General features: G+C 44.9%; 1 protein-coding gene across 1 annotated transcript in view; it reads right to left on the minus strand.

The window, feature by feature from the left end:
• The window catches only part of RYR3 (ryanodine receptor 3), a 364573-nt gene that overhangs the window by 157941 nt on the left and 178983 nt on the right, over window positions 1-27649 (minus strand). Inside the window, exons 31-39 of the mRNA XM_088025080.1 lie at window positions 27564-27600; window positions 25892-26055; window positions 22927-23092; window positions 16623-16709; window positions 15984-16210; window positions 13749-14544; window positions 10816-11016; window positions 5953-6055; window positions 4444-4581 (exon numbers count right to left, since the gene is read on the minus strand). Coding sequence (XP_087881206.1) covers window positions 4444-4581; window positions 5953-6055; window positions 10816-11016; window positions 13749-14544; window positions 15984-16210; window positions 16623-16709; window positions 22927-23092; window positions 25892-26055; window positions 27564-27600 — 1919 coding nt within the window. The remainder of the gene's footprint in view (window positions 1-4443; window positions 4582-5952; window positions 6056-10815; window positions 11017-13748; window positions 14545-15983; window positions 16211-16622; window positions 16710-22926; window positions 23093-25891; window positions 26056-27563; window positions 27601-27649) is intronic.

Below are 27649 nucleotides of genomic sequence, written 5' to 3' on the forward strand. Positions count from 1 at the left end.
TTGAACTTTCATGCCACCCCTGTGTGATCCTGCCAAGTTACTTAATCTGTCTTTACTTCAGTTTCTTCAACTATCAAATAGGAATAAAATCACCCACTTCATCTACTGCATATTTTGAGAACTACATGAGGTAATACAGAAGTGCTTAACACAGTGCTCAGGACTCAGCGGTTACCACGTGAATGTTAAGCACCCCCTCCCTGCAACGCAAGGCCAGGTAGTAGAAAATACATGGCAATGACTAATATGTCACACTCTAAGGCTGAATGTAGTTTAACAATTGGATTTCCAAGCCACTCTGTCCTAACCACCCTACCTCTCCCCTCTACCCCATCCCATTCCTCTTAGAATTCAACCAGTCTCACTTTGTTGCCACTCCTGCCATACGACATGAACTCTTCTGCTCCGGGGCTTTGTCAAAGCAGCTCTTCTCATCAAAAATATCTCCCCCTGCTTTATTTAAAAGAATTTATTTATTTGTCAGAGAGCGAGCGAGAGAGAGAAAGCACAAGGAGGGGGAGTGACAAGCAGAGGGAGAAGCAGGCTCCCTGCTGAGCAGGGAGCCCGATGCAGGACTCGATCCCAAGACCCTGGGATCATGCCCTGAGCCAAAGGCAGATGCTTAACCAACTGAGCCACCCAGGCGTCCCTGTCCTTCCCTTCTTACTTTACTTACCTATGTTCTTTATGGAATCTGCCCAACTCCTCCTCTCTGGCCACCTGCTGTATTTTACCTACACTTTTATTATAGCATATCCAAAGTCATGATTATATTGAGTTTCCTGTCCACAGTCTTTCCTCTGTTGTTTATAAGGTCCTCATTTTCTTCATCTTCATGAGCCCCCCCATGACTAACCTACACTGGAGGTCGGACAGATTTGTGGCAATGAGTTAAATGCAGAAACAGGGAAGATACGGTCTGAGCACAAAGACCCAGTAAAGAAAACAGACGGGGACACAGATACTCCACGGAAGGTGGAAGGTCATACATGCCCTTTTAGAAATGCCATGAAATGGTGGGGGGCAGAAGGACGGAGGATGAGGCTGAAAGAAAGACTTCATGGAGGAGGTGTCTGTGCATGTGCATCAAAGGGAGAAGCTGTTTGGGGAGACTGGGACCAGGCTTACAAATATTGCCTGAGTGCCATAGATGGACCTACCACCGAATTGTCTCATTATGTGTGTAAGTATTTGTGCTGGGCTCCAGACTTATTTTCGGAGCCAACAGTAGATTTTTCTCCTCCTCAGCACTCAACAGGCTGCAACATTTAGGCAGGAAAGAATTTCGGTTAGGGATCTCAGGCCACTCAGTGATGGGGTAAGAGCAGACACAAGTGGCAGGAAAAACCTCCATGGGGAGAGCATTCAGGGAATGACAGAGATCAGGAATGCACCAACTTTGAGCTGTAAAGTGACAGGGGGTCTTCATCTGGTTAATTTCAGAATTTAGTGGAAATAGCTGGTTGGTCTCTTCTGGAGGTGTAACTCAGTGGCAACAGATTTATATTCAAGGAAACCCTGCCTCAACTGTAGCGTGTGAGAAGCCCTGGCTTAGAACTAACAGGCAAAAGATTTTCTCGGGAATTTGCTGGATTGGGATATGCAAAGAAATGTGACTTAGTATGGCGGGCTACTATTGTTGGATCTTTTTTACCTCTTCATTATCATATGATGTTTTGATAAGACTGTAACAGCTTTCATCGACAATATGGCTTAGAGTTAGTTTAGGCAGATCGCTGTAACTCTGAGCCAGCTAGCAGGATTCTCATGAGGTTCAGGACACTGTTGATTCCTCTTGGCTAGAAAAGCTGAAGTTTTCTGGCAGGTCATCTGGGCAACACTCCCTGCTCAGAGAGGAGAGACTGCACCGCCTTCCCTGAAAACCCCACCGAGTGCAGATCTTTGGCTTGGTCAACTTTGGCATGTTAGAATTTTGACTTCTGTTAGGTTTAGATTTCCTACATGTAGCAGTGAGTCATAGTTGTGAGTCACCTCACAGGTGTAGTAAGCCAGATAAAAAGACAATGGTTTTAAAACAGCCCTGTACCTCGGAAACAAATAATACATTATGTGTTCTAAAAAAAGAAGCTAGTAGGAAGGGAAAAATGAAGGGGGGGATTTCAGAGGGGGAGACGAACCATGAGAGACTATGGACTCTGAGAAACAAACTGAGGGTTCTAAGGGGAGGGGGGGATGGGTTGGCCTGGTGATGGGTATTAAAGAGGGCAGGTACTCAATGGAGCACTGGGTGTTATACGCAAACAATGAATCATGGAACACTACAACAAAAACTAATGATGTAATGTATGGCAATTAACATAACATAATAAAAAAATAAAAAGCCATTCTGTATGTAACAGCTATATTTGGGGGTTTTACGGGACAATGGAAAGAGCATGGAACCAGAGTCAGAAAATGTGAAGCAAGTCACAGCTTTACTCATCTTGGTTACCTCGGGCTGGTGACATTCAGTCACCTGGAAATTGTTTCTAGCTCCTTCTGGAACTAGGCAGTGGTGAACAGAATAAATGAACAAGTATCCCCTAATTCTTCAGACTACTATTTTCATCAATCATACAATAGAGGAGTGAAAAAACCCACCAGTAGTAAACTGATACATGTTAAGTATTTGGTGAATTGTCAATTCACTATCCCATGTCATTACCTGCATTTTTAATAGTTTATCAAACGTAAGGGAAGAAAAATCAGGTAAGTAATAATGTGGACAAACTTATTAATATTCTAAAGTATTTTGACCCTTTTATCACAACTGGCTATGTATTCAGAAACATTGTCTCCATCTATTCGTTAAAAACAATTTTGGGGGTGTGGCAGTTAAACTATTCTCAAGATTTTCTCTTCATATGTCAGCCCTGAATGAGGGACTTTCTGTCTCTGGAACATTTGACTAGGGAACCCGTCTACTGACAACCAGACATGCTTGACCACCTCTGGAAATCCAGGATAGGAGACTTACAACACAAAGCTTGAACCTCTCACAATTCTCCTTCTGGAAGGGAAGCAGCAGGAGGTGAAGACATGGAGTCTCACACTGGAGTGGCCTCATTTGCATGTTCCACCAGAACAGACAGAACATGGTCTTTCTGCCTGAGGCCCAAGGTAGCAGTGCTGAAGACTGCAATCTCTGGAACACCATTCTTAGAGTTAGGGGGACTTCACACAGCCAGGTGATTTCATCTGACTCCATTTACCTACCATGAAAGTCCCACCTTGTGGGACCCCCAGTTGTGACACATTATATGTTAGAAAGAAGCATCCACTTTCAAAATAGACTCTCAGCAGGTAATATGGGTCAGCTCCATCTATTTTTAGTTCTGCTTTGGCAGGAACCACAAAGGGGATCTAAACTCACTTTTGTGCCCTTAGGATCCTGCTGGCACGTCCTCATCAAAGACCTACCCTTTCCATGGTGACGGATAGCACTGATCAAGGTTTGCCAGTGCATGTACCCCACTCACTTTTCCAGAGGCTTCAACACTTGTGCTGAAAAATGGTGAGGCTTCCTTTCCTTCAGAGATATTGTGGCAAAGATGGGAGGTCAATATAAAGGGCACTAAGATATACGGACCCCGAAGCAGTGTTTTCAGACAAACCAATCATAGCTTGGCAGACTCTTGCTCTAGTCTATGATTTGAAAGCATGTTCCAAAATGGACAGGAATAGGAACAAGATAAAAGGCAACTGTGCCAAACCTCAGAAGTTCCTTCCTTAGACAAATGAAATATTTGCGGAATTTGGTACTAAAGAGCATCCTAATTACATATAATACACAATTTTCTTCTTGAAATGTTAATGGTTTATAGACAGTAAACTGCCATAATAGAACAAATTATGATCTTCTTTCAACATGAGTCACAACGGTAGGAGTCATGTCTACCATAAGGCTTAGAGAAATGAACGTGGACAAGGTTTGTTGTTGAAAAATTGAAGGTCAAATTCCTCTAGGATGCTACATTATGAAAATCATAGCCAAAACTCCCAAATGACCCCCGTCAAAGCCCACATCCTATTTTTTTTTTACTCCCTTTGTATCATTATTTTCTTATGGAGGCAGTTTGCAATGCCAAGGAACCAGAAGCAGAGGTGACAGAAACAACAATGGCTAAAGGAGGAAGACAACCGAAACCTCAAAGAAGAACCGAAACCTGTTTATAGGTGTTTTTAACTAGACAGCAAGAGCAAACCCAAAATAATAGATCCCTCAGGTTTCAGAAGACTCTGAAAGTAAATTCCTTAAACTGGAAGAGCAGCATAGCCCCAAATACACAATAGCCACCACCAATTATAAAAGAATGCCCAGATGCATCCTTTGAAGTCTAGGCAGTCCATCTCACAGTATCTGTCAGAAAGCCAGTTGCCTTCATTATGTCATAGAAGAGCACCCTGTCAGGAGCACTGTGATTGAAAGGCATGGTCACTTACTAGGCGATCTCTCTTCCTCTTCTGTTGGCTGTTCCTTCTCAGGCTTGGGAGGGCCTTTGATTTTATACACCAAGGCACGGAGCTTCCCAGTCCAGGAGGTGTCCTCCTCCACCTCTTCCTCCTCCTCCAGGGGGACCCCTAGCAAGGCACAAAACAGAGTGAAAACCTCGAACAGTACATGAAACCACCATATGATTGAAAGAACATAAAGTGTCTGCTTCCCACCCTTCTGGAACCTTCTGAAGATACCATAGGCAGCTCCCCATATTTACCTCTATGATGTCTTTTTTTTTTTTTTTTAAAGATTTATTTATTTGACAGAGAAAGACACAGCAAGAGAGGGAACACAAGCAGGGGGAGTGGGAGAGGGAGAAGCAGGCTTCCTGCAGAGCAGGGAGCCCGACGCAGGGCTCGATCCCAGGACCCTGGGATCATGACCTGAGCTGAAGGCAGACACTTAATGACTGAGCCACCCAGGCACCCCTCTATGATGTCTTTTGACAAGTTTTAAAAGGATGATTTCTTGTGTACAAGAACATCAAGTAATTTCAAACCCCACACTTAACTTTTTCTAACCTAAACTCCAAAAGGGCTCTAGAGTATCTAGAAAGAAAAGTTAACATTGAGTCAGTTCAAATGAAAAGACCATCTATTATTTATATATTAGTCAATCCATCCATGCAGAAGCAGCACAAATGCTGAGAACCATTTAAAATCAGCAGTTATGTATCAAAGTGGACACTGCTGGCTTAGAATTCTTCAGGGCAGAAGTTATCATTCTTATATCACTGCAGAAGTTATCATTCTTATATCACTGCAAAAGCTAAGAAGGAAAGGGGATTGGAATCTTGGTTTAGCTGGGAGCAGAGTCCAACTAAGTAAAGTGGGGGAGGTTTATATTAAGTATTGGTTTTTTTCCTTCTTCAGAAACCCTGTTCACTCTCTTCTATCTCACAAAATTTCTTCTTGGTAGTTTCCGTCATATGTTATGCCAGAATTATTTCCTATAGCTTCTCTGACCCAAGTAGTTTGGGCAGAATCATTTCTTGAGCGATTACTATTGTACCGTTAACCTTTGAACAACGCAGCGGTTAGTGGTGCCACTCATCTGCACTGTGGAAAATCCACATATAACTCCGACCCTCCAAAACCTAACTATAAATAGCATACTCTTGATGGGAAGCCTTCCTGACAATAATAAACAGTCAACTAATATATATTTTTAAATGTTATATGCATTATGTACTGTATTCTTATAATAAAGTGAGCTAGGGAAAAGAAAATGTTATTAAGGATATCATAAAGAAGGGAAAATACACATACAGTACTGTCCTCTGTTTATGGAGACAAAATTCCGCATCATACGCAGACCCGCGTAGCTCCAACCCATGTTGTTCAAGGGTAAACTGCACCTTTAAATAGAAAACTTTCTTCCCAACCCCACTAGCTTCTAATGGATGAATCAGGAACAGACTTGTCTTTGATACAGCTTTTGCCTCAGAAGCTCACCACAGTGAAGGAGAAGGTCCTCATGGAAGTCATAGAGCTCCTCCCGTATCTCCTCTGGGCAGGGGCAATTCTCTCCCAGTTGAAAGTTAAGAAGCATGTTGATCTTTGAGGGACAAAGAAGAATAGGTGGTTGGTTCTCAGTGTTGGTCAAAAGAACTCAGATCCTGCCTTAAATACCTAACGTTCTTTGCCAATTTTGTCCAACTCAAACTCATTTATAAAGATGGCCAACAGGTGTACCTGGGTGGCTCAGTTAAGCATCTGCCTTCTCTGCCTTCGGCTCAGGTCATGATCTCAGGGTCCTGGGATCAAGCCTCAAGTCAGGCTCCCTGCTCCGCGGGGAGTCTGCTTGTCCCTCTGCCTCTCTTCCTACTTGTGTGTATGTGAGCTCTCTCCCTCTCTCAAATAAATAAAATCTTAAAAAAAAAAAAAGATGGTCAACGTTTAAAAGTAGTTTTAATTTTTTTTCTTATTATAATGGTAATTTATTCATTGAACAAAATTTGGAAACCCCTAATGAAAATTTACTGCGATCCCACTGCCCAAAGAAAAACATATTTAGCTAGTAGCTCCCAGTCTTCATGTGTGCAGACTGAGATCACACTTTAAACATTTTTGAAGTCTGATTTTCCACTTAACAATGTATCTTGAGCCTTTCTTATTTTACTTTTTTTTTTAAAGATTTTATTTATTTATTTGACAGAGAGAGACACGCGAGAGAGGGAACACAAGCAGGGGGAGTGGCAGAGGGAGAAGCAGGCCTTGGCCGAGCAGGGAGCCCGATGCGGGGCTCGATCCCAGGACCCTGGGATCAGGACCCGAGCCGAAGGCAGATGCTTAATGACTGAGCCACCCAGGTGCCCCTTACTGATTTTTAACAGGTACACTGTATTTCATCATATGCATAAGCAACTAATGTAAAATGTACATAAAATTATGATTTGTTAAGACATATTTAAATTGTTTCCATTTCTTTGTCCTTATAAAGTTTGCATTTCCTTTTACATAATTTTTGTTCACATTTCTGATCATTTTTCTTAGGATAAACTCCTAGAAGTGAAATGACTGGATCAAAAGATTTGCGTATTTTAATGGCTTTTGATATGAACTGCCAAATCACCCTTCAGAAAGCTCACAACAATTTGCATTATCACCAACTTTATACAAGAGTGTGTATTACTTTGCCATCTTCATTACGGTAATGAGAATTAACACATTTTCAAATATTTTCCAATTTAATGGGTGAAAAATATCATATCCCTGTTGCTTTAATTTGCATTTAATTGGTGAGGTTGAATTTTGTTTTTCTATACTTAAGGACCATTTTTCTTTATTTCTTTTTTTTAAAGTAGGCTCCACGCCCTGTGTGGAGCCCAACAAAGGGCTTGAACTCATGACCCTGAGATCATGACCTGGGCTGAGATCAAGAGTTGGACGCCTAACCAACCGAGCCACCCAGGTGCCCCTATTTCATATTTTATAAATTTCCTGTTTATGTTCTTCCTCCATTTTTCTGTTGAGAAATTTTTTAAAAAATTAATCTGTATTTTGCACATCCCTAGTTATTAAATCTTTGTAACATATACTCCAAATATATTTCCTGGATTTTAGTGAGCTTTTAACTTTACAGGACTTTTTTTATTGACATTTAGGTTTTAACATGTAGTTAAACTATCATCTTTTCCTTTATAGTTTTGTCTCAGGGATTCTTAACTGTTTTTATGTCATGGACGATTCTGACAGTCTGTTGAAACCCCCTGTTTACTTCTCAGATTAATATTTTGAATACATACCATAAAATATAGAAAATTACATAGAGAAACAATTATACTGAAATCTAGTTATCAAGACCATAAAAAAGAAATCTGTGATATAGGAACATATGTACTTGTTTATTAACTCATTAAACAAAAAGATCTGGTGGCAGGTCTCATATTCACAGTGATCTTGAAGTAGTGATGAATGTAAATGATATTTCAAGGTATGACAACCACTGTAATACAACATGGAAAAAAAAACCAGGCAATTTCTGTTGCTGGAAAAGTCACGTATTTGCTTTGCTGCCTACATCAGTAATTAAAGAAATGCTATCAGAGATTAATGACAAGTTGGTGAAAATGAGGTCATTCATTTCCTGCTCAGATTCGGGAATGTCTCAATTCTTTCCAAAGACCCATGACCCCAGGGTAACCCACACACCAGGCAAAGGTATTTTCTCCTTCTGTTTAGGATTTTTAGGTTAAAAAACTTTATAATCTCTTATTAAACCATGAAAAACCATATTTAATGTTGTTAAGAAGATCCTTATTCCTTATTTAAAGCTACTACTATAAACAATTTTTTGGCAGTAGGTAGAAGTACTGTTTGTAATAAAATAATACATAAAACAGGTTAGAAAAGTAATTTTTGTGGTTGTTCTACAATGTTAAAACATGGTAATTGTATCAACATATATTGATAAGTTGTTTATTAAATAAAAAGAAGATTTGAAGATCTAGCTTGGGAGTCAAAAATAATTTCTTTACTGAAAGATCATTCCTTAGGTAGAACACTTGGGAAGCAGGGGCCCACCAGCCTGCAGGGCAGAAAATCAAATGGGGAGTGAGCTGAATTTTCCCCTCCATAGGGCATACCCTTCAATGATGCCCTTTTTAAAGTCAAAGGCTTACTGACTATGCCTGGCTAATTTGCCAACAACCGTTGGACTGATCTTAGTTTTGCCTTCTTTTGTACTTGGTAACATCCCCCAAGTATATGTTTTTTTCATCTCTCTATACTACATAGATATAAGACTGAAAAGCTTTATTTTTCTCCTCAAAGGTTACAGAAAGATCAGAGAATCATATCACTGTTTTAAAATTCTAATTCTTATTCATCCAATCTTCCAAGAGATTTTGCAGTGCTATCCCCTGGAAACTGATCTAAATTCTCCTTTGTTGATATTCAATTCTGAATTATTTAGAGAGATCTGTTGGTAGGTTCTTTCTAGAAATGAATACTGAGAGGGGTGGTAGGTGGGGACAGCTGAATTTGATAGCAATTAGTGTTCCTTCTTTCATTTCATTCCTAGACCAGCAGCATCAGTATCACCTGGAAACTTGCTCAAAGTATAAATTCCTGGGCCTCACGCTAGAGCTACTGAATTAGGAGCCCTCGGGGGCGGGCGGTCAGCAATCTGTTTTATTAGGCCTTTCTGGTGATTCTGAGGTCTGCTCAAGAATCACAGCAGGGGTAAAGGAGAAGTGGGAGCCAGCGTGGCCCTTCCAGGAGCCAGGATCATAGGGTGGGTCCGTTAGGACAGTGTTAGATGGACAACGCATCCTAGCTGGGTTGAGCAGATGCCTCAGAACACAGACATAAACTCTACTCACTGGCAGAAGTGAGTCGCTGGCAGAAGGTCAGAGAACATGGTATGAGGCAAATACAAATACGTCTAACACAGAAGCTAATGACGGCACGTACAGGATGTGTACTGTATGTCACGTATCCTGCTCAGTAAACTAAACACATTGTCTCATGGGATCCTCACAAGAAGGGAGGGAGGGAGATACAGACATCCTCATTTTGCAGCTGAGACATAGAAAGGCGATTGCCCAAGACCACGCAGCAAGCGATGGGGCGGGGGGCGGGGGGGGCAAGACAGGAGCCAGGCACCACATCATGCTTCCATCCCATTACTCTCAAAACGAGTCAGCGTTTGCCCAACAAAATGAGAAACGTTCACACACACCTGTTGCCAGTCTAAAGGCAGCCAGACAACATTTGTAAAGCCTTCAAGAGTAATTCAGGCTCGCTGCACTTCCCTCAGCATGGTGCAAATTACCTCCTCCAGTCAATTGAAAGGGCTTTCTCATTTTGCCTCCAGCAAAGAAATGGTAAGCTTCACCTACTCTTTTCAAGGCCGGTATCATTCAAGGGCATCTTTTAAAAGCCAAGAGATGTGGTTCATTTTTAAGCTGATATAAATATCTATGTTCTACAAAATAGGTTAGGAAAGTAATTAGACCAAGTTGTACCATTAATACCAAGTGGTGGTAATTATACTGACAACAATTTATAGATAGGCTGTTTATTCAATATAGACAAGATCCAAAGATCTGGTTTCAGAGACTGAAAACAAATTTCTTCACTGAAAGAGCTTCTGGCATGGAGCACTTAGGGAGCTGGGGCCAAGCAGCCTGCAGGATATACGTGAACAGCTGAGCAGAGGGACAAAAACAAAGTACTATTCCCTCAGCTGTCCCGCCCTCCTCTGCAAGTTGCTCACGAGGACCCTCAGTCTTTCAAGCCCTCCCGTCTGGGCAAGGCTGACCACAAGGCAGGGGTACTGCAAAGAATGAAGACAATACCTCACAGAAGGGACCTCACTTGCCCAGTCCTGTTCTCCTAGCTTCCGGGCTGGGAGGCTTTATGAGGGTCTTGGTCACGGGGCAAGGGGACGAGGAAGACTGTGTATCTACTCTCATCAATCGGTAAGTGTTGACCATGCTCTGTTGATCTTTGACAGAAAGCAGCGACTTCTGTAAGGACTGGACAGACGTTCTTCTAACGGCAGATCCTTGCTGCTATGAAAGTGATGTGGTCTTTGACTCAATGATAGGTAATGGGGATGAGGGAGCAAGGGAAGGGAGGAAGCCGTGCCCAAGTGCAGTTTGAGATGGGTTTTCTTCCCCATCTAAGTGGCAGGTGCTCCTCGTTGCCATCAGCCTAACCCCAGGCCTGTCCCCTGGCATTCTGCTGGGTCATTTAATCACCCACAGCTCTCATGGCCACCCCAGGCATATAAACGCTTCATGTGCCCTGTTCCATGAGGTTCAAGTTCTTCCGTAGGAATGGCAGGGAGGCTCAGGAAGAGTTTCTTACCTGCTCCTGTGGGGGGGAGCGGAACTCCCTGGTCTTCCGGGCAGTCAGGGCTGCGGACATGTTCAAGGCCTGCATGAGCTCATTGTAGCGGGACTTCTGATTTGCCTGGAGTTTGGAGACATAAATGTCGCCAAATGCTACAATGGCCTCCACTCGATGTTGCAGCTCGCAGTCACAGAGATGGCTGAGGAGCTCACACATCTGCAACACAAGCGAATATTTATGCTAATTTAACAATACTTTGCATACACTGGTTAAGCTGCTGGCATCCCCATTTTACAGAGGGTAACACTGAGCCTCAGGTGCTCTAAGTGACTTGCCCAGGCTCACACAGTAACCATGGAGCCATCACTGGAATCCAAGTCAGCTGAATCCAGACACCAGCTCTTTATCCTAAGGCCTGGAGAATGACAGGAAAATGAGCTCACCAAAGACAGAATAAATCTGCCTGTGGTGAGGGAGAACAGCATTCCTAAGAGAGTTCCTCCATGGCTCTCATCTCCAGGTAGGAACCACCACTGAACTGCACAGGTGAGTTCTGGATCCTTCCTGACACCTTCTGGCTCTGGATGACAGGAACTAAAGACTTCTGTTCCCCTCTCCATCTTTCTTTTCTTTTCTTTCTTCCTTCCTTCTTTACTTCCTTCCTCCCTCCCTTCCTTCTCCTTCCTTCCCTCTTTCCTCAGATTTTATTTATTTGACAGAGAGAGAGAGAAAGACAGTGAAAGAGGGAATGCAAGCAGTGGGGAGTGGGAGAGGGAGAAGCAGGCTTCCCGCAGAGCAGGGAGCCCGATTGTGGGACTCGATCCCAGGACCCTGGGATCATGACCTGAGCCAAAGGCAGATGCTTAACCAACTGAGCCACCCAGGTGCCCTCTTTCTTTCTGTTTGTTGGCAGTGTTTTTCTGTCATTAGTTCTTTTGGACTGTTAACTGTTACTAATCTTATCACTATTTGAACTTTTATTAATAAGAACAATAGCCATAACTTAGTGAGTTAGTAAATTATTAAATATTAATTATTAAACAATAAATACTAAAATATTTGTTAACCCATCTCCACTTCACCTTTCACATGACTAACAGACACTCTCCAGTCGGTCTGGGCACAGACAGCAAAGCCCCTGACCGTGGTGTGCTCTTATGTAGCAGGACAGTCTCCGGCATACTTGCCCAGCTCTGCCTCTGCCAGGTGAACTAGCACCCAGAGCACATGCCCATCACACTTGTGATGAGAGTGACAACATTTAATTAGAAGGAATGTGTGCCAATGAAATAGGAAAACCAAGGTGAATGACTAGGGAACATCTGTAAAAGGCAAGTTTTTTTCTTTAAGATTTATTTATTTATTTGAGAGAGAGAATGCACACGCATGGAGGGAGGGACAGAGGGAGAGAGAGAAACTCAAGCAGTCTCTGTGCTGAGTATGGAGCCTGATGTGGGACTCGATCTCATGACCCTGCGATCACGACCTAAGCTGAAACCAAGAGTTGGATGCTTAACTGACTGCACCATTTAGGTGCCCAAAGACAAGTTGTTTTTTTTTTTTTTTTAGAAAATACTAATAGTTGGGTGTGAGTTAGACAACTACAATCTAGAAGTATCCTGTGCTCAGGTTGCTTTCCAATTACCTCTAAATCCACAGTCTATTTTAAAGATCCCCCAACTGGCCATCATGCACATCAAACTGTGCATGACAGGTATCACTGATGCAAAAGGGAGGACTCTACATGCCAGTCTGGGATTCACATTTAAAAAAAGGTCTTGGCTCCACATCAGAAGAGCACATCATATGTTTTAATAAAATTGTTGAAGGCATATATGTAAAATTTGTTATGCTTCTCTATATGCAGTGTTTTGATTAACTGACCACCTATGAATCCCATCACATTGGGTTAAGAGAGCATCATTTGGAGATTAATATGTTTTATGATAAAATACATTCCATATTGCATTTTATAATGATAAATTTGAATATTATGGCTTATTATATTATCATCCATATTTTACAAATCGTAAAGCTAAGGCTTTGGTAGGCTACTGACTTGGCAAGCGTATAGAGCTAGTAAGTGGCCTGAGTCAGGCTGACTGTGGAAAGACTGTTCTGCTCCGTTCACTTTCCTTTTTCTTTTCTCAGTGCCCAGAAGACAAAAGTGATCATCCTCAATGCATCACCGATGCTAGTCTACATCTGGTAAGACTATGCTTAGGAAATGTTGAGGTTTCCTGGGTGATGACAAGGGGGCAGCTCTAAGTGAGCATGACTCTTTTTCTTAGCTCAGAGGGCCGTTGATTTGAATGCCAGTGCAACAGGTCTCCATAGGCTTGGTGATCAGAACACGGCAACAAATGAGAACAGGTGGTGAGTGTGGCCACCCCATGAGCCAGTTCCTCTGGTCTATTCCACAGCCAAACAGACAGATCTCACCAAGGAGCCATTTAGTCCCAAAAATAAGAGGTAAAGATCAGGGCCCATCCATCACTAGTTCCATGAAAACAATTCTAAAGCACATGCCTTGGGATGCCTGGGTGGCACAGTTGGTTGGGTGTCTGAATCTTGGTTTTGGCTCCAGTCGTGATCTCAGGGTTCTGGGATCGAGCCTCATGTCAGGCTCCACGCTTAGCGTGGTGTCTGCTTAGGTTTCTCTCTCCCTCTTCCTCTGCCCCTCCCCCTTATGCTCACTTGCACTCTCTCGCTCAAATAAATAAATCTTAAAAAACAAAGAACCCTATTTGTAAGGGTTAGTATTTTTCTTTTGACCTAGCGAGTACACTTCGTGTCAGAAACAAGCATAACCAGCAAATGCTCTCTCTCGGCATCTCTGCTACACCCCAGGTTTAGGCCGGTGCCCTGAGTCCCAGCCTTAGCTCCAGGCTGCACTCTCACCCTCCCCATCTCTTTTCAAGGGCAGGAACTTGGCTGCCCTGAGTTACCTGCAGCTTGACTGACTCTGGCAGTCGGGTCTGCAACAAGCCTTTGACTGGAGCCTCCTTGCCAGCCTTTTCCCCAGCCTCCACTGCCTTCTCCTCCACCTGGGTCACTTCCTCCTTCTCTGCTCTGTCCTCTGTCTCTGCACTGTGCTCCCCAAACACAGAGGGATCGATCAGGAGGAGGATCTGCCGGACATCATCATCATCAAACACCCCCATGACCAGCAGGGTCCCGATGAGTTTCAGCACAGGCACAAACTGGAACTCCACAGACCCGCCGACAGGGTCCCGGATGTGAGCCCCGCTGTGCTGCACTGCCTCCGTCAGCATGCTCAGTGCCTTCGTCTTGAGAATCTCCAAGGGGATCTCAGGGCTCTGCTTCTGGTGCTCCTCACTGGTCACAACAAAGCAAGGGGTGGAGAACCTGAACCCTGGCTTGAGACATGTTCTCAGGCCCACCCCCGGCAGCCCGTGCCTCTTGGACTCGTCTGGGTACAGGCGGATTTTCCCGGTGGTGCTGGTGATGGGAATGATGTACTCATTCTTCATCATTAGCTTCCTCTCCTTAGCATTGGCCAGGTGGATGCTGATGAGCAGGTCATAGAAACCAGAGCGAAGGAGGCCAGGGAGGTACTTGCTGTCGATGGCATAGAAGAGCTGGGAGAGGTCGACGTGGCCACACAGGGCGTAGGCCACCCGGCTGTTTCCCAGGGCGCACACGGCACTGTAGAGTCGCAGCGTGTGGTAATGGAACTGCATCAGGTCCTCCTGCTCACAGAGCTCCAGGACGTCCACACACCTGCGGGGGACAAGCAGTCAACCACTCCACGGGGACAAGAATACGCCCGAATGCAGCAGAGTGCTTCTCTTTGAATCCCCAGGGATTGCGCGCAACTCAATGAGGGCAAAGGGGATAGAAGATGGAGGAACATCTACCCTCCCTTCCCTCGCAGATTACCGTTCCTCTCTCAGTTCTGGTCCATATCCCAGTTCCTGATGATCCTCCTTCTCTAACTACAAGAATCTCAAAAGTCCGAAAGACTTAAAGACTTGGTTTCGATCCCAAATATGAAAGTCCTCCTTCTTAAGGAAAGCCTCCCAACTGAAAAACTGAAAACATTCAGGAATGTAATAGAGGTGCCTTGGTCCTCTTATCTGTAGGTGTAAGGGGGACTTCTGTTTTCTGATATAAGAACTCCTCAGAAGATGAAGCTGAAGCCCTCTGTCCATCTGCCATATACACCATCTGTATCATCTCCAATCTACCACCATCTACGGGGCTTTCCTTCCCCTGAAAACAAACACACTTGTGCTCTTGTCCAAAGAGAAAACACTTCCCCACCTGAGTTCAGTTGGCATAATCAATTCACTTTCTCCTTCCTGACTTTAGAAGCCTATTTGGAAGTCAGTGTGTTGGTCCCTCATCTGTGGGGGTCCACGGTCTCTGCTCCCTGCTCAGTTTTTCTGTTTTGTCTTGCTCTGCCATCATGGATGTGAGGATCCTCTGCAATTGACTTACTTGGCTGGGCCCCTGTCTTTTACTGTTCCTGTCCTCCACTAGTCTGTCTTGCCTCAGTCCATGACCCAGTCGAATACTTAAATGGGAGCTGTTCAGGTGTCAAATCCTTCTACTCCCCATTACTTTGTTTTTCGCCCAACAGATCAAGGGGTCATAATATGTTAACAGTAAAATTTATTTAATTCTTATGACATATAGAAACTCTACTAGATTTTACCTACACAATTTCATTTGTTTCTCCCAGCAGTCCTTTGGGTGGTCATTTATTTTACTGTATCATGAGGAAATGGAAGTAAGTAATTTACCCAAGGCCACAAGGCCAGAAAGTGAGAGTGCGGAGATTGAATGTAGACCATAATCCAAGAGTACCTCTTAGCAGAAGGAGCCTAGGAGCCCATTCTTCGTTCTCTAAGCAAGCTAGGTATGCCTCATTTCCCCCATTCTTGTCATTATTTCAGGGTCACATTGGAGTTTTTAATTAAATGGTTGGAAATGTTCCTGACTGCAGGCACTTGGAGCTGCGGTGAAGGCTTGTGGCAGGCATATCATACTGAATATCCTGCTATATTTCCAAGGGAAGAATGAAAGTGAGGAAGGGAGAGAGAAACTGAAGTTTCTGGGAAGTCAATGGACTGAGCAGGGCCCTTGGCCATTGAGGCTCTTTCCCTTTCCTTGCTGCCTGCCAGGCCTGCCCCATCCTCTGGGGGCCCCTCCACTACCTGTTCTCCTCCGGGATGTGGAGTGCCATCATCTGCAGGGGCTCCAGGCACTGCACCACCCAGCCATGGCGCTCGCTCACCCGCTCTGTCTCCACCTTCAGGAAGCTGCTGGGCATGCGGCTCCAGAGCACGGGTTGGATGGTCTGCACATCCAGCCGAGGTGGACACTGCGGAACTGGGTTCTTCTCTTCACTCTTAAATATGGCCGCCGACAGGGGCATTGAGTTCTGGGGCAAGGTGGAAAGGTGTTGAGAGGGAAACGTGTGCACTACAGAGGTGCTCAGTTGCTGGATAATGCAACCTGGCCCGTGATCACCAATATGGTTAGTATAAACTACAGAGAGAGAAATGAATCCCGAGACTTCTAAGGCTTTACCAGCCTAATTCAGATCTTGCATAATGGGTTATATTAGCATTAATTAATTCTTTCAGCACCCAGTAGAAGTGGGAGAAAGGAAAATGAGAACCTACCTTCTGTCATAAGAATTTCACGGGCAAGTATAGGGGCCAGGTTGGGGGGACCGGTGAGGTGGTGTATGAGAAGGGATTCCCTTGTTTTCGGAGGCCTAGGATTTTTCCCCTAATGGTTGACACTGCCTTCTTTTATCATAGCCATTGGGTTAGAGGGCAGATCAATACCTTCAGCTTCCCAAGTTCAAACTGAAACAAGGACGTGCTCGTAGGCTGCAGGAAGACTGCTGGAAACACTTTGGTATTGGGCTCCACCTGGAAAACAAAACAGATCAAGAAGTTTGCTCAGAATTATAAAATCACAGATGGCTAAGTCATGGGGGGTTTTAATCAACACCCCCATTCTAACCTTAGCTGAAAGAAGACAGCTAGCTGGCGGGTCAATTTCCACTGCCCAGAAATTCTGAGACGGGTGCCTATTGGTATTGACTGTCACCGCCCCCAATTTATTCACTCTCTCACTGTCTCTACTTGGGGCTCAATCATCTCACGTTCTTTCATTTTCTCTGTTAACAGCAGCCAACCGCTTTCTCCAGTGCTCAGGGGGATGGTCACATGTGGGGAGCTACCAACTGCCCCCCGAAGGCAATGGCTGCTATTGGTGAGGGAACAATGTGATGTCCTGGCTCTTCACAGAACATGGAGACACCTGGCATGCATGGAACACCATCATTCATCACTCCTGCCCATAGAAGGTGATCCTGGAGAGTGGTGCAAGGACTTTAGTGTTATTTCTGAGGGCAAAGGGATGTTGATCAAGCAACCCCAAGGGGCGTCTTACGGCCAGGCTTCTCAGCCTCAGCACTGCTGACATCTTTGGCTGCTTAACTCTCTGCTGTAGGGGCTGTCCTGTGTGTTGTAGGATATTTCGCACCATCCCTGGCCTCTACCCAGAAGATGTCAGTAGTACTCTCCACCCCCACCACAGTCAAGACAGCTAAAAGAGTCTCTGAAGATTGCCAAATGTCCCGTAGAGGGAAAAACGCCCCCGGTTGAGAACTGCTGCTTTATAGGCAGGTGTTTCCTTGGAATAACATAAGAAAGAGGCTGTTTCCACAGCCTACCTCCTTTTCTTAAAACCTCTCCGTTTTACTCAGTTCCTCTGGACTTCTCTCCGCTTCCTCCTTACTCTTGATGATTCTAGTTCCTACATTAAATAGTGTAGGATTCACTGACTGTCTTCTAGCCACTACTTAGATGAAGTGTGTGGATATATTTATGACAGCAGGGACTCCACTTATCACTTGCCCACTTTGACGTAGGGGTTTTGATCAGACTAGGAAGACCATGGAAGAAGAAAAGGGATTTTAATCCTACTAACCAAAGTTCTTTGTCTTTAAGTAAATGCAGACATTAGGAAATTCTTGTAACTCTCTTGCAGTTAGGGGATGGTGAATGTCATGGACATACCCTAAGTTGGCCCCCAGTGAGTCACTCTCTTGTACAGTCCCCTCCCCTAGAACCTGTGTCTTGTTTCTAGAAAATAGAATATGGCAAAGATATAGAGATTGTTACTCCCTTGGTTTGGCTACATTATTTATGTAAGACTGCATCTCAGCAGACTAGAGAGAAGGTTCTCCACCTGGCTTTGGAGAAGGAAGCTACCCTGTTTTAACAGAGACTAAGAAAGGCCACCAGAGGGAAATTTCAGGGGGTATCACGGGACTGAGAGTGCCCCTGGCTGCAGTCAACAAGAAATGGAACCTCAAACCTACAAATGTAAGCAACTGACTGCTGCCAACAACCACATGAGCTCAGAAAAGGACCTCGAGCTTTGGAAAAGAATGCAGCCTGGCTGACACCTTGACTGCAGCCTTGTGAAACGGAGTGGAGGGCCCAGCTGGGCTGTGTCCCCACTGCAGACCCACGGAAACTGTGAGACCATCAAGGTATGCTGTTGTAAGTCACAATGTCTGTGGTCATTCGTTATACAGTAATAGAAAATGAATACAGAGGTTCTTTTTGGTCAGAGTATTTGATTACAGGCTTCCTTTTCATAGTGAATTTCTTCAATGCCTTTAGACATAAGATTTATAAAAACACATTTTTATGGCTGGAAGTGACTTACAAGACTACATGGTCTAGGGCTACCACTTGCTCATGATGAAAGAGGTCATCAGATGGGTTAAACCAGACTTACGCTCAGTACACGGTGAACCATCCCAGTACACTGCAGGGGCTCACATGCTAAGTATAAACACTTGGTTTAAGCCTAATGCTTCAGGTGTCCATGGACCATATGGAGGGATAAATGCCCGTAAAACCAAAATGTGGGGATGCAGCTAGAACTGCCTGGTGATATCTGGAGTAAACTTTGTAAGGGACATTTAATGAGTAGTGATTTAGTACGTATTATCTATCTGCTTTGTGCCGGGCCCTGAGTTTGCAGCAGGGAGAGACACTAATAGGAAATTCTGATTTGATACATCCCTGGGCTGGCCCCCAGATTTCTCAGATATCTGATACGTGACATCTAGAACAACTTGCAATGCTCAAGTCACTGTAACTTTCAAGGAGCAGAGCTCTGATGGCTGGGACGCTTCACATGGACCAGCAAGAAGATCACGAATCTGAGCTCATGGGGCCAGACAAATGCATTCAGCCCCAAGGTTCTCTACGCTGAATGGTCACACTAGTATAGGGACCTACAGGCTGAAGAGGATGGTATGTTTTCAGGTCCCTCAGGACTGGTCCCTGCAAACTTCATAAACCACTCAGTCAAATGCCAGGGCCTTCTTCAAGCTCCCCTGCAAGGAGGAGGGGCTTTGAAAGCATTTAGGATGCCCAGGGATGGGTTTATTTCTACCATGCAGAGTATGATGAACAATGGAACTTTATCTTCAACCACTCAAAAAAGAACACACAAGTGTGGGCTCACAATGGGTGTAGAGGGGGATGAAAATGGCAACTGGGGGAGTGAGAGCAGAATCTTAGATGGCTTTCTTGACCCCTGGGGTTATTTCTGTGATTGCGTATGTTACGTGGCAAAAGAGAGTCTATAGATGGAAGTAAGGCTACTAACCAGTTGACCTTAAAAACGGAGAGATTATCCTTGGGAGCCTAATCCAAGCACGTGAACCTTTAAAAAGCAGGTGTTTTCTCTTGTTGGGGGCAGAAGGCAAAGTCAGATTGACCGAAGCACGAGAACAGGACAGGCTCTCATCAGCTTTGAGGATCGAAGGGGCCACTTGAGAAGGAATGTGGGCACCTCTGGGAGCGAGAGGTAAGGTAAGGAAAGGAAAGGAAAAAGGCAAGCAAGGAAAAATGGACCTCAAATTGCAGCCTACAACCACACTGGATCCTGACAATCATCTGAACGACCTTGGAGTGCATTCCCCCCGGAGCCTCCAGAGAGAGGCAGCTCGGCCCCTCTGAGGCCTTGATTTTGGCCTGGTGAGAACCTGAGCCGAGAACACAAACTTCCAGGACTGTGACATAGTAAATGTATTGATTTTATGCTAATTTTGTGGTAACTTGTTAAGAAGCAAGTAAGAAATGGAAACGGTGGCCTCCCAGCCGGGTTGGCCAGTTTGGCAATAAATACTTCCCAAGCACGTCCTGGGTGCTAGGTCCTGTTTCAGGCGCAGGAACCGGCGACAGACCAGAGGGATGGCCTCTGGATGGGGAGCTTCCATTGTCATGTGAGCAGGAGCCCAGATCTGAGGCTGCCAGGAAGGGCCATGGGCTATTTTTCTTTTGTATTTAAGGTACCTTTTTCTCACTGGCTGATCTCTTTTGTCCTGGCAATAACAGACATTTTATTTCTGGTCACGTGTGAAGGTCAGGGCATAGGAACTGGCCTGAATTGAAAGCTAGCCCGTCTCGTCAATCTGAGCCTTGTAGCTGGTTCTATTCTCAGAGCAGTGTGGCTGGGTGGCAAGAACCAAGGAGTGGCTCTTGAACATACATTTTATTTCTCATTTCTCCCATGATTACATTAAGTGCAAGAGAAAAAGGTTTTCAAATTGCATAGCAGTTATTTAATGGGGTGGGGGGTGGTCTAGAAATGCCGTCTGAGAGAATCCTCCTCTCATTATTTTGGTTACTGGTCCTTTCTGAACAGAAAGCCAGTATATAAATATTGCTGCCCTGCTCCTCTTGAGATAATTGAAAAATGAAAATGGCCACAGCTGCAGAATAACAATCATCCGACTGCCGGGGGACCAGATGCGTGGCTGGACATGGCAGCGTCTTGCCTGGAATGACAAGGGGGCTGCCGGGTGTGAGCCTCCTCCCGAGGGGTTCCCGTGCTGAGCCCTGGCACTCTCCCCTTCACTATAGGGGTGCCCCAGGGTGGCCTGCAGGACTGGGGCCACTGAGCAGAGAGAGCAGGATTTACACGCATGCTGGGGAGGAAGGCATCTCAGGCCGGTCGGTTCCCAGCACGCAGCTCAGAGAAGACAATGGGCCAGCCCTGAGTTACCCAGGAACTACCAAGAAAGCCGGATACATATCAACAGCCACAGTGTCCTGCTCTCTGCTGTGACATTTCCTCAACAGCACGGGCTCTTCCCCCGAGGCAGGCGAGTCTCTGCAGCTGCCAAGGCCCGGGCTTCTTTCTTTATTTACTTAGGGACCTCCAAAGCCCGGCTAGCCTTCAGAGTTATTAGATGTTTTAGAGGTCTCTGCAGCTCAGGGAGGAGCGTTCAGTCAAACTCATTTCAAAAAGTTAATGGGAAGAAGCTAATGGATTCTGAAGGACAGCAGTAACATATATAAGCATTTTCTCAGGGGTTTGGGGGTGAGGGGGTGAAATCATGAGAAAGTACCAGAAAATGGATACTTTACTTTCAGCCTCGAAGCCTGTTTCACAAAGGCCTCTTGCTGGGCATGGCTGGTTGGGCCCCAGGGGCTGGACCAGACTGCTGCGTGATGTGGATGGTTCCACTTTTTCCTGGGAGGATGGGGAGGCGCTGGAGAGGAGGCAGCTGCCCCCATGCCAGCACACCATCCCCAGGCCCCAGGAAGGGTTTGGTCCATCTGTTCTTGGTCACCAAACAATTCAGATTTGGGGCGGCTACTTCACCTCCCCCCTCTGGATGCCATCTCTCCAACCACAGGCCAGACAAATGGCTGCCAAGAGGCTTTTCAGCTGGAGGCTGGACCATGGGGCTGACTGTAGAATCTGGGGTTTTATCCACTTACACAGTAGTGGGATGCTTTTTCTCTGCTGTAGTTAGCTAAGCTGCCTTAAACACTGCATGTCGCTGTTCTGGTCAGAAACCTTCAAGAGCTCCTCAATTCCCATCAATACCTCCTTATCTTTTTCCAGATGAATTTCTCAGCACTAACCATAGAGGCCACCTACGAGGCCGGCCATTGTTCCTCAAATCTACCCTATGCTTTCCTATCTCCATGGGGCTATCTCCTGTGCCATTCTTTCAACCTTAGTATACTTCCCCTCACTTTCAGAGAAGAATTCTTTTCTTGCTTCAACATCAAGCTTTCTCTGTAATGAACATTTCCCTGACTCTTGACGGAGGTGAGCTCTTCCTTCTCTGAACTCAGATGACACTCTCCATACATCTCCATTCTACCTTGGGAGTATCAAGAAAGTTTAACATAGAAATTTAATTTCTTAATTTAGCTTTTTCCAGAATATGCTCTGTAGAACTCCAGACTTACAGAAAACTACTACTGTTAAAGTGAAAAACAAAAACCAAAAAAAAAAAACAAAAACACTTTTCTTGGTTAAGTATTATGAGAAATGCTTGGTTAGACAGGTTTCTTTCTAAAGTATTTTTTAAAGTTGCCTTGCACTGACGTTCATTGCCAATGTCAGAAAGAGGATATAATATGTGGCATTTCCCAAGTTTACCTGGATATCAAGGCTAAAAATCCTGCTTCAAAGAGTAAAGCTTCTTGTGGTTAATAATTGGTAAACCGACATGTGTGCAATTGATGGTGTTCCCGAGGAGTTCTGTCAGAGCTCACAGTCAATGAAATAGAGAAACACATCATTTATATAAATGCATTTTTAAAGGATCCTGTAAGGAATTCATAAGGAATGAGAATCACCTTTTTGCAAAAGGAATATACCCTGGCACATAAGTCATTTTTTATGACCCTATATTTTGAGCACAGGCGTTTCTTAAAGCAAGGAGTATCTCTGCTCATGCTTTAGACTTTGCACCTTGTATATAGTACAGGTAACATGAAAGCTGCACAAGAAATGTTCATGGAATAAATGAATCACCTTTCAGAGACCATCACCAAAGAAAAGCCTTCTTATCTTCTAGAAAGACAACCAAGGATACCTGGTCAACCAATAAATAATGACATTTCCCCCCATTTTCTATCTGTAAAAATGAAGTCATTTTGTTCTGGTTTCTTTTCCTAGATGGCTTGTGAACCCTGTGGACTCATCAACCCCTCAGGCTGTGGTGGGGATGTTGAATATGAAGAATGAGGAGCAGAGCCATACACACACAGGCCGGGGACACTGCTGGCTCAGACCCAGAGCCACCCTTACCTGGTAACATGTGCCGAGTTCTCGCCCATTGGCGGAGAAAGACAACATGCCCATCGCCAGATCCACGAGGCAGCCGATCTCCAGGTCCACGTTGCTCCGACTTGATCTTTGGGAAGTGGCCACAATATCCCCACCCCACACCATGTAGCAGTTACTGCGTTTCACACTAGAAGTCAAAGAGAGGAAAAAGCACAGAATCTGGACTGGGATGGTGTGCAGTCAAGGCTCAGAAATGAAATGCCCCAGAAACCTTCCAATGAAGCTTTCCGGTCAGCCCCTAGTAACTTTTTTTCTTAAATACATTCATTCAGCTTCAACCCAATTTTCTCTGTCATGACCACTCAATTTAGGGATGTGGCAATCTATTAAGATACTTTGGTCCAAAGAACATACTGTTCAGGTAACTGTCTCCTGGCTCAATGTCAATTCCCCTCTTTGAAAGAGATCATGGGGATGGTAGTACTCCCACCTCAGAGATGGGAGATGGAGGTACAGAGAGGGCACCCGCCATAGGCCGTTTTATACAGGGATCTGGTATAAAAAGCAGGAACAAAAATCCGCAGTGTCAGGGAAAAAGGCTGTAACATACTTGAAAACTCAGGCCCACATCCTTAGGATGGCAGGCTTGGGAACACTTGCAAAGTATGTCACAAGTGGTCTCTAAGGCCCCACTACCTCCTTGACCTATATAACCTGGCTCCCCCGCTCCCCCCCGCCCCCTGCCCAGTTCTGCTTCCTGTACTCTTCAATAACTACCGACTTGGGTGCATTTCTCAGCTGGCTGTCTACCTCCCCACCACAGTATAAACTCCATCATAGGCATTTATACTTAAAAGCCAAGAGTAATAGCCAAAAAGCCACTGAGTCTCCAAAGCCTGATTCCTCAACGGAAAGACTGAAAATCCTGTGTGGGCTTTGGAGAAGTGGCACAGTGGCAGGGGTGATTCTCAGAGCCTGCCACCCTGACTGTGGGCAAGAGACAGACAATCTGGTCTCCTCCCAAGCCCAGTCCTGGTGCACAACACTTGAGGAATCAGTTGTTTGAAGTACCATAAAAGTGCTTTTTCTCAGGCTACACAAGAGAGTGACTCTATACCTGAGGCTCTAATACCCCTTTCAACATCCTAAGGTCAATCGGATTTGATCTTGGAAAGTTAAAGTTTCGATTAGAATTCTCCAAGGTTCTTTCCAGCTCTAGAAGCACATAATTTCCCCCTGAGACTGGAAATTACCTTCGTAAGCATCTGTTCACCTCTCTCCTTTGGGGCACCAGTTGGGCTGGTTTCTCAGGGTGAACGCCCCTCAGGCAGGGCTGGTAGAAAACGTCCCTTTCAAAGAGTGACAGCCATTGCTAGATTTCCATAAAGGTTAAACTGTAGCCACGTTATTCCTGCCTTTCCGTGATCAGAGTACTAAGTTCACTGATGCCTACTATAGAATTCAATTCCGAATGTATCAAAGCTGTGGGAATGGGAAATGCCACACTTTGGTCATATTTTAAAGGACCCAAATTTGAAATGTCTCCAAACATCTGAAAATCAATCCTATATTTACTTTTTATAATATGAGACAACAAACTAAGAATTACTGAGTATCTACTACCTACTGGGTCTTGTTCTACTGTCAGTCTTCAAAATAAATGTGATCACTGAGGCTGAGATAAATCAAGTAATCTGTCTGGTGTGGCAGAGCCAGCAAATAATGAGCAATAAACCCAGTTGGGATGGACACGGCTGCCTTTGGTTCTTCTGGCTAAAGAGCAAAGACTTTTGACTGCTTTCGCATGCTTCCTTTCCAACCCAACAAGACACTGGATGTTGTTTATAGCATCTATTCTGGGTCTTGCAATAGGATAGACATTCAGTAGTGGTAATAAGAGTGATGTTTATTCAGTGCCTGGGTCAAGGCACTGTTTTAGGCATTTTTCTATGTAATATCTCATTTAATCTATGAGACTGGAACTATCATCCTCATTTTATGGATGAGTAAACTGAGGCCCAGGAAGGCTAGGTGTTCCAAAGTCCCACCTCTAGTAAGTTCTGAACCCAGTTTAAAACCCAGGCAGTTTGCTTCCAGGGTCTGGTCTTAACCACCTGTCCACAGTGGTCCTGCATGACACAGTGATGCTCAGTGACCTCTCTGGCCACCAGTCTTTGATGAGCCAGGAGCACTGAAGTAACAATGGCTACAAAATGTTCCTGACTTTGGAGGGATAAAGGTCAGCTTGAGAGACAACTTATTACACCTCCAAACATGTCCGTTTGGGAAAGACTCTATTAAGTATCCCATGGGTAGACACAAGGCCTGGTCTCCTGGGTCACCTTTGGGGCACCACTGGCCAGAGACTCTTTTTCTGATGACAATCTCCACGCCCCACCCTTCCCAACTCAGTGGACCAGGGGGAAGGCATGGGTATACCTAAGACATGCTTTCCCAAAAGATCCCTAATTTCTCTCAGTGGTTATTATTCATGAGTCTGCTGTCTCTCTTTTATGTTCTTTATGCTTTCAGACACCTTACATCCTTAGGATGAAGAGTTCGGAGTCAATCAGTTGCTATGTGATGTGGTGCACCTTTTTATTTCTTCTGAATCAATTTCTTTCAGGCACCCAGGGATTTTTCTGTCTTGCTTTGATGTTGTTGAAATTGAGGCTTACCTAGAACCCACAGAGAAGTGTCTGAGAAGGAGCACAGAGTCCCAATTGTCCATCTGCATCTCCCATCCCTGGGCCATGTCTTATACATGTGATGAAATTACCCTCGATTTTCACTAATAACACTTCTACCATTAGTACTCCTTGTCTGGCGAAGGATTTTTAAATCTGTGCCTCACTTTTCCTTTTTCATAGACACTGGGATGCTTCCTTCTTTTGGGGTGTTGGGCAGAAGGGGAAAGAAGACAGCTTGGGGGTGAGGGGAAGTGAGGAGCCTGGTGGCTGACCCCGCCCCTTGGGAGCCCCCTTACCTTTCGTGGACCCGGCCTCTTTCATCCCCTAGGGTAACAGTCACCGTACAGTTTTTATTCAGGTCAAACTTCTCACTGTATAAGTGATAGTCTGGTGTCACCCATCCGACCCAGACACAGGAGGGGTCCTGTCCAGCAAAGATGCGGATTGCGTAGTAACACTGCTGGGGAGAGACCGCAGAGGGTAGTGAGTGGCCCCCAGCTTGGGGGGCCAGACCTGACAGACCCAATATAGGAGCCCACCTGGCCCTCTTTTCTCAAAAAGCACACACTGCTCTAGAGCTGAACTGTGCTGCACTCCAGACTTAGGATGGGCTGACTAGAGAATCTGGCTTCCTTATTCTTCCCTTTTCTGTGGTGCTTTAGCATGGAGACAATTGAGTACTTCGTCTACTTCCCTTTGCCCAGAGATGCTACTGATGCAGTCAGGGGGCCGCGGTGCAGAATGGCCAGCACAGAACCCTCATCCTCTCCTGGGCACAGCCCTTGCCCTCAGAGACAGGGCAGGGGGACTTCTGCTACACTTTCCACTTCTACAGGGAAGTGCCAAGTGCTTGTTGTTGTTTTAAAAGTCGTGAAAACGACGCTGCAAAAGAAAAACCCCACATCGTGGCCAAAGGTGCTGCGTGTGGCCACTGGGCTCATGGACAGCCTGCGTTGAGAAGTAGAGTAGTTCTCAGTGGGCATGGTTACGATCTGTGCAGTGTCCCACTATGCTAAGCTCACAGCTAAAGCACTGACATAAGGGACTGCTTCATCATTTTCTTTACGAAATCGAGCACATCTATTCTCGGTGAAGTTACTTTTATGCGTAGTCTCTTGTATTTTGTTGATTAGGAGATAAAAGGGTCAGCTGGACAAACTGGGGCTTGAATCTTGCCCCTGGCAGCTATTAACTGGGTGACCTTGGGTAGGTCACTTGTCCTGTGTTTCAGAGTGCATATTGTCCATCTCATGGGGCTGCGGTGGGAAGGTGATGCCCTGTACACAGTAAGTGTGTGACCTGCTGTAGCAACAGTGTTATTCCTGATCATGGTTAACCCACCACCTCAGGACTGCAGGATAACTTTACAGAAGGGGTGACATGCATTTCTTCCAAAGACTTTTTTTTTTTTTTTTTTTTTTTGGTCAGGTGCTCAAGAAGGATGAGGGAAATAAAGTAATTAGCAAGTGTTGCTTTCTGACAATTGTCTAGCTAGAGAAAAGGGACCAAAATTAGCTTCCATCATCTGGACTCTTCCCTGCTCCTGCTTCTCACTTGATTGCTTTCAACATTATTCCTGGCACTACTCAGAGAGATGGGAGAGTTGATTCACAGAAGTTTACATAAAAGAACAAACAAAAGGATTAAATGAAAGAGCCTCCCCCCCACCCTATGTTCATTTCAGTCAGAAAGGCAGTGCTGGTCCCTGGAGGCCAATGGGCACAAGTACACACTGGTGCCCAATTAGGAGCTCCAGGTGGAGCTTCTGCTCTGTACTGAGTAACTGTCTTTCTTTTCCCCATTTGAGAAATGTTGGACATGTGTTCTGAAGCATCAAGATGGATATTAAAAGACACAGTAATCGGCAATTAAACAGGATCTCTAGACAGATCTTTGCTGTAAGGGGCATATTACCAGGCACAACAAAGAATCAAATAATTAAAACCGTAATTGAGCACATTTACTTACTGTTGTTGTATGAGAGAGTATTTCTTGCATCTGTTTCCTGGGGCGGGATTTGGGGAGGGGGAAGATAATCCATGTTTTAGTTATTC

Source organism: Eumetopias jubatus, unplaced genomic scaffold (assembly GCF_037043125.1).
Source record: "Eumetopias jubatus isolate StellerSeaLion01/CBP00866 unplaced genomic scaffold, mEumJub1_p1.0 scaffold_7, whole genome shotgun sequence".
Classification (NCBI taxonomy): Eukaryota; Metazoa; Chordata; class Mammalia; order Carnivora; family Otariidae; genus Eumetopias; species Eumetopias jubatus.